Source organism: Lonchura striata, chromosome 2, assembly GCF_050655825.1.
Source record: "Lonchura striata isolate lonStrDom1 chromosome 2, ASM5065582v1, whole genome shotgun sequence".
Taxonomy (NCBI): domain Eukaryota; kingdom Metazoa; phylum Chordata; class Aves; order Passeriformes; family Estrildidae; genus Lonchura; species Lonchura striata.
The window spans coordinates 137,471,999-137,485,364 of record NC_140704.1 but is presented as its reverse complement, the minus strand read 5'-3'; the positions used below and the strand labels follow the sequence as shown (position 1 = coordinate 137,485,364).

The 13,366-nt window shown below is 39.9% G+C and overlaps 1 protein-coding gene across 1 annotated transcript; it reads right to left on the bottom strand.

Annotated features, from left to right (window-relative positions):
- Window positions 1-268: 268 nt before the first annotated feature.
- Window positions 269-11,094, bottom strand: DCSTAMP (dendrocyte expressed seven transmembrane protein). The gene is made up of 4 exons (XM_031504187.3): window positions 10,732-11,094; window positions 3,764-4,826; window positions 1,177-1,497; window positions 269-490 (listed from the first exon to the last, which is right to left on the bottom strand). The coding sequence occupies exons 2-4, from the start codon at window positions 4,787-4,789 to the stop codon at window positions 419-421; spliced, it is 1,419 nt and encodes a 472-aa protein (XP_031360047.2). The 5' UTR covers window positions 4,790-4,826; window positions 10,732-11,094; the 3' UTR covers window positions 269-418.
- Between the last annotated feature and the right edge of the window lie 2,272 nt (window positions 11,095-13,366).

Here is a 13,366-nt window from a genome sequence, read left to right as displayed (position 1 = left end):
AACGGATGTACAGCCTCTGCTGTGTCTTCTATGGTCAGTGTCTGGCAAATGTGAAGAAGACTAACCTGCTGCTGGCATTACATCCTCTGCTAGCTCAACCCACAGAGGTTTCTGGTGTAGTTTTAAAAGCTCCAAACTACTTTATTACTTTTAGGTAGAAGAACAGATCATCCTGATTTTCTCAATACCAGATAATGCAAACCCCAAACTGAAAAAAACTGTTAATCCAGAACAATCTGTGGTGAACTGCACACTATCCACAATGGCATCTTTTCCAAAATACTGCTGCTAAACCTTTTAGTGTGAAATTTTACATTTTACGATTGACATTCTATAGGAAAGATGGTGCAAAACACAGGTGGAGCTAAGGCATGTCAGCCATATCCAAAGATTCACTTGTCTCTTTCACATCATCCTGTCATTCTGCTACACTCCTTCCTTTCTTCTTCACTGCCACTCTTGCCTTGAGTATTGGAAACCAAAAATTGACCTGAAAAAAACAGAAATATGATCTGTATTGTAGTATTACTGAGTTAAGATTACCCAGACACTAACACCCTGTATAATCAGTATTGAAGGCTGTAAAAAAAACCAAACTATATGTCTGCAACATTCTATCTGGATATGCCATAGGTATATGCATGTGTGTTAGTTGTTTCCATTAGTGTGTCTGTGTATCTATATGTATATGTACAGGATAAATGTTTTTGCAAGAAAAAGTTCTGTTTCCTAATAGTATATGCAGTCACACTGTGTTTTAGAACAGAAATATATCACCTTTCATATTGCTAAGCAATACCAGAATATCTTTCTCTACATCTAGGGCTGCTCTTGCTGCTGAGGACTTGCAGTCTAGATTGTAGGAATACCCAAAGTGCTTTTCATATGTTCATGAAAACAGTTTCTTTTCAGAGGACTCTGAATCTGAGAAGTATTTTCTTGCCAGCACATAGTCATTTGAGCATACCAGTGTCATGTCTGAGGCATGAGTACTGAAGTACAGAACAAAATTATTGGATTATCTAATCTTACCATTAGGCAACATGTCTCTGGCTCCTGAGCACTGGGGAAAGTCTATTAGCACATAATTGAAGTTAACAAGTGTTTAAGTATTTCCTGGATCTGGCTATCACCCAATGAGAAGGTTTATTTTTTTCCCCAGGGCTCATGGCTTACCGTTCTTGCAAACATGTTCTTCCCAGTTTTCTCTTGTAGCTTTGCTCTTTTTTTGAGTAATTTTGCATGTAAATAATGTATCCGTTTCATCTCAGTATCAGGATAAAAGGAAGTTGACACAAGTATTTTGAGTTGGGTCAGGAGGCCAGAGAATAACCCAAAAATTATTAAAAAGAAGATGATGACTCCAAGCTGAATCCATGTTGTGGAGGGAGCGAGCTCTGGATGAGGGATGCAGTTTTGCTTAACCAAAGGGATCTTGAAAGACTCAGTCTTTTCAATATGCTCTTTCATAGAAATTATATAGCTTTTCTCATTCTTCTGCAGAAGAAAAGTGGAAAAAAGGCATTGGTTATAATACAGATTCCCTCCTTTCTTAATATTTCTCCCACTGGATATTCAGATTTAGAAAGGACTCTAAATCATCCCCATCCAGTGTCTATATACAGCATGCTCAAAACAATATATTTATTGGCTATTTATAAATGTTTTGGACTCTATTTTCGTGATTTCTCTTGGGACAATGTCCAGCACTTTTGACCGTTAAAAAACTTACCTTCTCAGTGGCTCTGACAGAAAAGTATTTAGCTAATCTGGTTATAATGGCTCAATATTTTTCCACTCCTATGACTCTGCTCAGATGCCCTGTTGGAGGGTCTTAGATTAGGAGTAAAACTGCAGAGCAGAGTGTCTGTCCCTTTGGTTTGGCAGGTTTGTGTGGCTACAATATATTTGTCTTTGCAGGTCATTAATGAATGGGTTAAATAGTATAAGTTCCAGTTTCTACTCCTGGGGGACATCAGGAATGGTTGTGTACCACAAGTCAGGATTTTTGGGTCCAAGAGTTCAGTCAATTCATGACAGTTCAGTCAGTTCATGACAGTTCATGGCATTCTCCTTTTCTCTAGCCCACACTTCATCAGATTGTCAATGAAGACACTGTGTTCCAGTGTTCCAGCAGTGGAAGCCTTAATAAAAGCACAATCAGCATCCTCTGTTCTCCCTTCATTCAGCAACCCAGTGTTTTTATTGTAGAAAACCGTTAGACTGGTCAAGTATGATCTTGCCCTTATAAATCCATGCTTAGTACTCCTAATAGATTTCCTGACCCTCACTTGTATGAAAATGGCTTCCATGATTATATCCTCTATCACCTTCCCAGGGATAAAGGTGAGGGTGACTGTAGTTCCCTGATTCATCCTCATTCCCCTTCTTGAAGATGAAACTAACATCTGCTTTCTTCCCCTCTTGAAGCAGGAACGTCCCCCAGGCTTCATGATGTTTCAAACACAATCAAAAGTGACCTCACAGTGACATCAGCCAGCACCCTCAGCACCCATGTATGCCTCCCATCAGGTCCCATGGTTGCACATTTGCTTAAATGTGTCCTAACTTGATTCTCCTCCACCAGGGCTAAGTCTTCCTTGCTCAACACTTGTCCTTGTCTCAAAGGCCTGGGGTTCCTAAAGGCTGGTCTTCCTAGTAAAAGCACAGCTTGAAGATACCATTCAGTATCTTGGGCTTTCTGTGTCCTTTGTTGCCACAAGACCCTTCTACTCTTCACAGTGGGCCTACATTTCCCCATGTCTTTCTTTTGCTGCTTGTGGACCTTTGCGCTGCCCTTACCCTGTCTCACCTCATTCAGCTCCAGGTAGGCTTTGGCTTTCCTGCCCCCATCCTTACACAGTCAGACACTGCATCTCCATTCCTCCTGGGATTGCTCTTCTTTCTTCCACCTATTCTGTGCTTTTTCAGGAGTTCCTTGCTCACCCATGCATGCTGGCCTCCTGCTGCCCTTGCTTGATTTGGTTGGGATGAATAATTCTTGAGCTATCAAACTGGGTAGCTTTAGTTAGCACTAAAGGCATCACTCCAATGGTCAAATCTTCTCCTTTAAGAATATCCAGACAAGACCCTGAGCAATCTGATCTATCTCTGAAGTTTGCCACAGAATCGCTGAATATTCTGAATTGGAAGGGATCCACAAGAAAGAACAAGTCCAGCTGTTAAGTGAATGGACCATATGGGGCTCAAATCCACAACCTCAGTGTTATTAGCACCATGCTCTAACCAGTTGTCCTTGTTTTGAGCATGAGGTTGGACTTGATGGCCTCCAGACTTATCTTCCAACCTAGTTAATCTATGGTTCACTATGCTGCTACTGCTGCTCCTGCTAGAGGAACCTGAAGATTTTGGCAACAAGCCATTATTTTGTGTGTATATGCCCATGCATACGAAGAAAAGGGATAAAGTAAAATAGGCATCTCTTACATAAGTGTTACAGTGACTTTTGGCTATAAAAGGTAGTGATTCACAAATGTCGGTTCTGTGAGTTTCCAATTTTAAGCATCTGGTTTTCTTCATGTATATAAATGGAGGAATGAAAAGTATAACAATGCTCTCGAAAGAACTGTCTGGTTCTATCCAACCAATGTATCTGTAGAGGCAATGACTCTTTTTGAAATGAATGATATTCAAGGAAAGAATTGATGGTTCATTGCTATATGTATGCTCCTGCAGCTGCTGAAAATGAAGGGAAATTTTTCAACACTAAACTAAGAAATATATGGTACTGATAAGTACTTACATTCTGAAAGAGACTGAGTCGAATGTCTAGATCCGGTACTTCTTGGAGATATTTGTTCACAGAAATAATTAACAAATAAAACAAAGAGTCTACTGCAACAAACAGAAGCCAGATGCAAAGGTGAATAATTGCAGGGAGAAAAGAACACAGAACTTTTTTCCTGTCCTTTCTTGTGAAGAAAAAGGATGGGATTGTCACATACTCTTTTCTCTCTTTTCTGTTAAGTGGCAGAAGACAGGGTCTTTGCTGTTGTTTTTGGTGCTCATCAAATGCAATGAACTGTTTTGTGATATAAGTATTCTTAAATTTGGCACTATGAGAACCCACAAATTTTTTGATAAAGAGGCCAGTTCCAAAAGAAACTAGAAAAACCCCAAATATAGGCAATACTTTCTGACCTATATAGGGCAGTATAGTCAACATAAAAGATATCTGGTTAGCAATTCTCTGGATTTCTTGTTCTGTGTCATTTAGCTCTTGTTTTAATGCATCATCTAAAATTGAATAAGATGGTGTGAATTCATGCTTTAGGACCACTAAATCTTTGGGTAGCTCAGGAGGAAGCTTGGCCACCTCATAAATCCATTTTATTGCCTCAACATAATATTTTATCAAGGCAAATTGCTCGTGCTTTAAATGACAGGTTATACTGTCTGCCAGAACCTTTAGATTGTGAAAAATATTTTGAATATTGTTGGCCACCACAACACCTGTGCCAGCAGTAATAAGAGCATTCCTGCCATTTTTCAACCCACAAGAAAGGAGGAACAGAACACTAAAACAGCGCAGGTGCTTGAAACAAAAGAGCATGATAGAAAGCAAAATCCAGATGAATCCAGAAATCAGTAAGGGCCCCAAGGAATGGTGTGCCAAGGAGAAGTGCATGCTAAGAAAAAACAGAAAGCTGGAGAGGAAGCCAACTGCAAAGCAAACTGCAAAAAGCTGCATCTGATACTTCCAGCCAGGCTTCCTTTCAGATATAAAAATTTCCCAGGCGTTCCGAGCTATTGAGATTAATTTTTGCATTTTCTTCTGATTGTTGCTGACACTGCAATGGCTCAAACTAAAAGGAAAGCAAAAGAAAAACACTGTTATTTACAGTGTCATACTACTGACAGTGATGTGCTTTTAACTGACTCTCTGATACTTCTTCACACTGCAAAATCTGCAGGTCTGACTCACATGAGGCTGAACCACCACACATAAGACCAAAATATTTGTACCCAACGTCACAGATATAAATATTGAAGAGGTGACTCTAAAAGGATTTCTATCTTTTGTCCTTTTATGTTTTAAAATACTTTAGAAAATCAGAGAACTTTGGCAAAAGATTTAATGCAGCATTCAATCAATATAAAACACTTCTCAAAGCATTAATTTAGGAAACTCTTAATTCTGTTTGATGTTGAGTTACACACAAATTCTGAGAAGAACGAATTAAAAACAGAAAGACAGAAAATACATAGAAGAGGAGCCACAAGACTAGCACTCCTGGATTCCAGTGCTGTGCAACTGATAGAAATTCCAAGAGGGGGTAAAGTCAAGACATGCTTGCTTCGTGTTCCATTTTAAACACCTCTTGGCCCTTCCCCCAGGGGGGACTTCCAGTCGTTTGGCCACTCAGGAGCTGGGTTAGGGGCTCTAGGGGTGGGGTGTGCAGCATTGCCTCAGTGTGCAGCCCCTGCCAGGCTGCATACAGGCTCTGGGGTGGGTGTAGGGCAGGGCACTGCCTCACCAGGGCAGGGCTCCACCTGCCCCTTCCCCACACACATGCACCCCAAAACGTCTCAAGACAGCAATCATTCCAGGCTCTCATAACTGTGAGGGTGACCAGGCACTGGAAAAGGCTCCCAGAGAGGTTGTGGAATCTCCATCACTGGAGATAATCAAGAACCACCTGGATTCAATCCTGTGCCATGTGCTCTGGGATGATCCTGCCTGAGCAGGAGGGTTGGAGCAGATGATTCACTGTGCTCCCTTCCAACCTTACCATTTTGTGTTTAACCCTTATTAAGCCTAATAGCTTGTGCTTGTCACCACTTGTCCTGCTTACCAGTATGCCTGTTACATAAATTACAGAATATTTCTGTGATTCAATTCAGTTTGATGGGAGATATTATAATATTTATAGTGCAATTTGTCCAAAGATGCAAGGTCAATTAATATGTATATTAGCATTTTAACATTGTAGAATAAATGAGATACTAATTAAATAAAATAAACAGTGGTAAATTTATCTTAAATAGGGAACAGTTTTCTTTGTAAAATACATCCTAAAGATATTACTTTTTCTTTAGCTTAGCTTGAACACAGCAGGTAGCCAGGAACTAAACTATAATTTTGTACACATACTGTATTCTGTTAGCATTAGCCTTTATGAATGCTGCTAGCATTCACTGCACCATTTCCCCTTTCCTTCTCATTGTAATTAGTTATTAGTTGTGTCATTATCTCCTTTGTGTGCAACAGGAGCTGAATATTATGGGAGCAAGCTTCCATCACCAGCTGGGACCTTCTTGTACTGATGTGCTGCTTTTCCTTGGCCTTACTTGGGCCTGATCCTTTATAGTGCTGAGGACTATTCTGAAAAATGCTGAGTATTTTTTGTGTTTAACCACTTCAGCACAAGCGAACAGTGGGCAGTAGTCTCTCAAGGTAGGCTTAATTCCTAGAACTATCACAGGTCCTGGGAAGGCTAAGAAAATTGCTCCCCTCCAGGGCCTAAGTGAACTCAGCTGTAAATGAAGCACAAGAGCAATTAACACCTCCTTCGCAGGAGCAAAATTAGTTAGTCAGTGCCCCAGAAGTAAGTAGAAGTCACCGTGTTTGGGAAGGTGCTGCAAGTGAAGTGGGGAGGAGAGTTAGCACACGAGCTGCCTGGCTCCAGCTCTGCTATGAGCAGAGCTGCCCTTCTGCTTATGTGGATGGTCTGCTTCATCCTTTCTACCAGAAGATATTTTTAGGAAACATAATCAAAAAGGAGATGTTCATGCTCCTGAAATCAAGCAGAACCAGACCTAACAGCCAGCAAACCTTGTCAGCAAATCCTGCACCTCCACGATCAGAGTGTTAAACAGTATGTGCTGCCACTTCTTTGTAGATCTAAGAAAAATTACCTTGCACAGTGAATACATTCTGTCCTTGATTTAAGAAACCTTAACAAAATGCAAAAAGGCTAGCATTTATCTAATGCTCTCCAAAATATCTGTGTAAGAAAATACCATATTTTCACTTTTCTTTAGCAGCACTAATTTCACAGCTGTTCTCAGGCACAGTTTTTACATGGTTTTGTGCATTTGTATGTATGGATATGGTGAATTTGGGTTAATGCTTATAAGCATTCAGTAAATGGCTGCAATATGTGACTGGGGTTTTGGCTTGGCTGCATCCTTAGATTTAATAAAAGTACTTCTGGACTGGGAGGCTAGAGACTTGCAAAATATGGACAGAATCTGAAAAGAATCAAAAAGTCTCCTTTTTGGAGCTGATTCAATGGTGTTACATGAGATCCCTGCAGTATTCAGAACATACATGGTAGGCTTGTCCTTAACCTGCACGAACCCAGAGCTTTAAGACAGGAAAGGCATTGCAAAGTCACAGTGAACCTTGGAGCCTGTGGCATGGATGCTCGGGTGTCTCTCCATGGTCACTGAAGGTCACAAAATACATCCTCATCCCCTCAGGAGCTTAAACTTTTCCAGGGTAAGAGTCAGGCTCACAGTGCATTTCTGTGGCTTGTCTGACACCTACCTCAGTTTTCCCCATGTAAGGCATCAGCAACAGGTATAGATATTCAGCATTGAGTACAGGAGAACCACTCAAAGGATGAAAACTCTCAACCCCAAAAAAAATGTTTGGAGGCTGAACATTCTTATATCACCAGGCACCTATACAGCTGTGAATGCTTGGGAAAGGAAAATAATACTCTGGCTTAGAGGTAGAAATACATTGTTGGCATCATGAAAGAGGCTAATTCAGAACTTAAAGAAATAGTAAACTCTGAGAGCTTTCTGGAATGATTCTTCTTAAAAACATAAATCACAAAAGTTTTCTGAAGCTGTTTGGTACAGTTAGGAACTATAACAGGAGGCTAACAAGAACAAAACCTTAATTTCAGTTGCAGGTTGAAGCAAAGTACTTCTTCTCCTAACATGAACTAAGATGGGGGCTGCTGCCATTATTTATGAAGCATAAGGAAAGAATGATTCTTGGACAGCTGTTTCTTGCTCTGAACTGCCAATTTCTTTTCACCATAGTTTCTAGTGATGAAAAACTCCCCCTCCTACAGAGGGGAGCTGGAAATTCTTGTGCTTTAGTTCTGCTTTCGTAACTGATTTTTTAGTTGGGTCCAAGGGGAACCTCTCTATGCTTTAGTTTCCCTCTCTAGGAAATATTTACTCAGCTCTGGAAGCATGATATTCTTCTACCATATGGCATGCTGGCAGGAGTAATTATAAAAATAAATTCTCCAAAGGAGCTTCTCTGGCAAGGAGGTTGGGCCACAGTTCTTAAGTCTCGTGTGTAGTGAAATTAATGCAACATATTTAAAAGGAATTTTTCTAGTTTAATTTTAAAATAAACAAGAAAAATTTAAACATATTTTAAGGTTCTGTTTTTGTTATTTCAGATATGGCTACAGATTTGAGGAAGTAGAAGATAAGTACATAGCATCAAGAGTCCCTAGACAATGTCTTTCCAGTTCAGCCGTGAACCCTGGTAGAGCTATGTAATTTTTTAATAGTATATGTTTATGTTATGTGTGATTTCTTCCCTGCCTTCTATGGAGACTCCTACATATTCACTCTCCCAGTAGTTGTGGCCACCTCTGCTACCAGCTTGGTCCTGTCCTAGTCCCTTGCTCACCCTGCAGCTGATGATGCCTTGCTACAGATAGAATGGAGTAGAATAGAACAGGGCAATGAGTGGGAAGGGGCCAACAACAATCATCTAGTCCAACTGCAATAGATTGAAACTCTAAATACTTGCTGAGAGTATTTGTGAAATCTTTTCTACCTAGGCTGTTTATTGCTTAGAGATGAACAGGAGGTCTACATATCTAGTATATGGATTAGTCACCCATGCAAACAGCTTGCCAATTTTTAATATAATGGAAGAAGAAGGTATCTCCTAAAAATATATAGTGAGTAAAAGAATGAGATTTACTAAATAATTAGGGGTTTTTGATAGAGAAACAGCTGACTTAGCAAAGCATAACAAAAGGAGTCAGATCTCTAAGTCTACTTTCTATTTTGATGCAGACCTAAGTCAGGCAAAACCTGGGGACTACAAGTGCCATTGATTTAGGACTGAATAGTACCACCCAGTTTTTTGCACCTTCATACCAAGTCTGATATAACTTTCTCTGCACAGCAGTGTTGTTTGGGCTGATCTCAGGAGCAGTATGGAAGTTTGGCAGGCCCTTTGCCCAGAATAGTGTGCAGGATCCTTATACATAAAAACAAAATCTTATTAAGAGAAACATTAGGTCCCATTGATGCCCAGCTTCACAGTGATCTTTGCCTTGCTTCAGCTACACAGTGATCTTTGCCTCATAAATCCTGTTGGGATTTTATACAGGAGTTAAAGAATAGAAAGCACACAATAAGATTTTAAAAACAAATATTTCCTTTTTTGGCAGTTTCAGGAGCCTTCTTTTCTAGCCTGAATCAGTTACTTTGAAATGTAAGAAAATTACTTCCCTTTTTTGGATACTGTCAAAAAATCCAGTGCTGAACTATGGCATAGTAAAAGCAAAAATACAGGAGGGCATCCCACATTATTTCCTTTGGTCAATGTAGGGTATGCAACAGACAAATAACAGCCCAGTCAAAAATCCATCAACATTACTGCAGCTATCCTCAGGGCTTCATTGACACCCTTACAATTCCTTAAGTTCACATTATTTGCTTTTAACTGCATGAGGAAAGAAACTTAATGGTACTAAACACATTAAATAGAAGGGATGACTAAAATATCTAATCATATATGTGCACATAGAAACTTGAAATACTAAACAACACAGCAATGCAAATATAGCAATTTATACACAAGGAAAAACAAACAAACAAAAATAGCAACTGAGTGAGATTTCCTCTTTATGTATTGAAAATAGCTTGGGATAATCCTGAATATTGCAAGATATTACAAGATATTTAGGATGCCACAAATTTATTAAATGTCATCTGAGATGTCTGTAGCACTGGGGGTTGGACTCAATGATCTCTAAAAAGGGTTCTTCTAACCCAAGTCTTCTGGGATTCTGTGATATCCACATCTGAGCTGTCTGTGTGTCAATGAAGAGAAAAGGGCAGGTGCCCAGAAATGTTACTTCAAACCTGTTTTATAAGTCTACCCACACAGAAGATGGATTGCATTCTATGAGAACTTTAGCTCAACTGTGAAAAGTGTCTGAGTTACTCAGACAGAGCTATCCAAAGTCTGAAGATGAACCTCTCCCTGTGTTTCCTAATTGCCAGCACAAGTTGTATTTCACTAAGCTGGGCACTCAGAGAAGGACGCAGAAAATATGTTGTGGGCAGCCATAGAATATGGACAGCTGTGGAAGGGACATAGAACAAGAAATAAAATTTTCTCAGAAGCTGTGATGCAACAAATCCACAGACATATTCTTCCCTTAAAACACAGGAAGCAATGTAGGCCCAGTTTGGGAAACCCAAATGGCAATTTGCCTATTGCCAAAAACAACTCTCCAAAACATAGTAGATTCTATTATGAGGGAAGGAAGGGAACATATGAGATTACACAGTCTCTCTCCTACACAGAATAGCTCTACACATACTTTTGAGAGAGTTTAGGGGTAAATTGCTTCACAAACTTTAGGAATAGACTATCCTATCAGTAAGGTGACAACACATAACTTATAGAAAGTCCTTTTACCTTAGAACAGCTAGCTCAGTCTATAATTACCATCCAAAGTTCCTTGATATTAACCTTTAAGTGTTACTTACAGGCACTCTTGTAAAGCATTTGAAGGTTCTTTCCAGGGCTGTGTGTCTCTTGACTTTGGTGGGGAACTGAGACAGACAGTAGTAAAAGATCTCACATGAGTAATTTTTTTCCTATACCCTCCCTCAATGAGTCAGGCACAGTACAATTTTGAAATTGTTCTGGTTTCGACAAAGATTCATCAGGAAGTAACTTATGCACAAGACCAGAATAGTATATAATTTGCAAGTGCCATTTTCTACCTTTTTTTCTGGCAGAGTAATAGATATCAGCAAATGAGTACAGAGCCCAGATTTCAACAATTTAATATTATGTTGAGTAATGCCTTTGGTCTAGAACATTTTAGCTATTTTGGTACTTCCTTTGAAACTTGCAGCAATTCAGTATCCAAATAAATTTAAAGCTCTAATAATTTTCACTCCAAAAATGTTCCTACTGAGATATGTGCAAATACTTCTGTAGACAGCCTGTCAGAATATGGTCTTTATAGTAAGACACACCTTAAATATACAATAAAGACAAAAGTTATATATAATTAAGATAATTTATATACAGGAGGGTAGAACTGCTATGCAGAGGAACATTACCTTATATTTTAAATCTGCTATTGGTTTCTGCAGACAGAGTTTGCATGTGCATTTGTGTGCACAGAGGAGAAAGATAATTCTGGACACCCATACACCTCACTTGAGTATTACACACGTGTTACACACATCCTACCAATTATTGGATTGATCTATTGAACCAGTCAATCTTTTTATTCAGTTGTCATCAAGACCATCTGATAAAGAGGACAACAGATTTAAAGCAAATCAAAGGCTGATACACAGCTTCACAAGGACAACAGCAATGAAAATTGTAAGATTGTTACATATGTATGACACCTTTTTAATAACATCCTTCATACACTGCTTTTTTCAGCCATTTTCAGAACTAACTTGCAATTGTGGTTTTACTGTTTATGTTTAAGCTTTCAGATTCATTTTTCTCAGAAATGTCATAGGTGGTTTGGTCCATTTCAGAGATGTTGCCTGCTACATATAAGGAATTCTAAATTGGAAACTGACTCTCATTTAGACTCTGATTTCAAAGATACAGAGCTGTACACTAGTCTCAGCTCTGTCCTGCACATTATCTATTTGGCCTTGGTTGAAATGTCCCTGCCTGTAATTTTCCAGACAGCTGGTTTTCCAGCAGATACTGATAGTAATGAAGTAGCAGGTTGAGCCCAGGTTTCCCATCTACAGAGCAGCCCTACCCCTGCTCTTTCAAAAGCAGCTACTGAACAAGTTCAGAAAGCTGTCAGACAGAATGATGAACATAGCACAATATTCATAGCATCTAAATTATGCATAATGTAGGGCTATAATTAGATACAGTGGACCATCTATAACTGGAGAAAATCTCTGATTATTATAGGTTGAATGGATGAAATTATCTTTTAGCAGAACATACTGTTCATATTATGAAAAAAGGGAATATTCTGTTAAGAGATGCAGGTAGGTGCATATTAAATCAGACCAAGCTTCTATTGAACCCAGCATCTCAGCTTTGATAGCAGCATATAGCAGATGTTTACAGAGTCCTACAGTGGGGAATATGGACCATTTGGACATAGTCTAGGTGACCCTGCATGGGGGTGAGGGAGGGGCAGAGATGACCTCCAGAGGTCCCTTCCAACCTTAACTATTTTTTGATTCCATGACCATTGACATTCCTCTTTTCTTTTTTCCATCCTCTGAGGCCAATCCAAATGGCAGCACAGCCATCTGCAGTATCAGACATTCTCTCAGGTTATTATCAACTGCAAAGCTTATGAGGCTGCCCCCCTGCCAGGGCAGTAATGAAGATGTTATACTGTATTGGCCCCTCTATCAGCCCATGGGACACACCACTAGGCAATTTTGTGTAACTGAACTTACTGTGGCTGACCACACAATGTTTATCCAGTTTCCAATCCAACTCGCTGTCCATTATCTGCCCAATACTTTGTCAGCTTTTCTATGAGAATATTATGGGAGACACTGTGGAAAGCCTTTCTGAAGGCGAGGTAAACAGCAGCCTCTGGTCTCCCCTCCCCCACTTAGTTAGTCACCTCATTGCAGTCTGCCACATTGGGTAAGCATGAATTCCCCTTTGTAAGTGCATGCTGAATACTCACTGCAAATGATTTACAAGATCAGTTGCTTTGTAACCTTCCTAGGGATCAAAATGAGGCTGACCATTTCCCTGGATCATGCTCCTTCCATCCTTGAAGATGGGAGTAACATCTGCTTTCTTCCCCTCTTCAGGAACCTCTCCCAGCCCCCATGATGTTTCAAAGACATTCAAAAGTGGCCTCACAGTGACATCAGCCAGCACCCTCAGCACCCATGCGTGCCTCCCATCAGGTCCCATAGTTGCACACTTGCTTGAATGTGCCCCAATATGTTTCTCCTCCACCAAGGTTAAGTCCTCCTTGCTCCATCCTTGCCCTTGTCTCAAAGGCCTGGGTTCCTAAAGTCTTGTCTTCCTAGTAAAGGCACAGTTGAAGAAAGGCATTTTTACATTCCCTTGAGCTATATATGAGAAAGAAAGTAGTTTATGGTCATGTGGATGGACTATTTCCACCCTTTATGTTTTCAAGAACAAGGATTT

Bases quoted from the DNA above. Each gene is read 5' to 3' on its own strand.
- DCSTAMP (XM_031504187.3), bottom strand. From the start codon at position 4,789: ATGCAAAAATTAATCTCAATAGCTCGGAACGCCTGGGAAATTTTTATA. The intron at 1,498-3,763 runs GTAAGTACTTAT...TTTCTTCTGCAG, and splicing joins GACTCAGTCTCTTTCAGAAT to AAGAATGAGAAAAGCTATAT. The intron at 491-1,176 runs GTAAGCCATGAG...TGTTTTTTTCAG, and splicing joins AGAACATGTTTGCAAGAACG to GTCAATTTTTGGTTTCCAAT.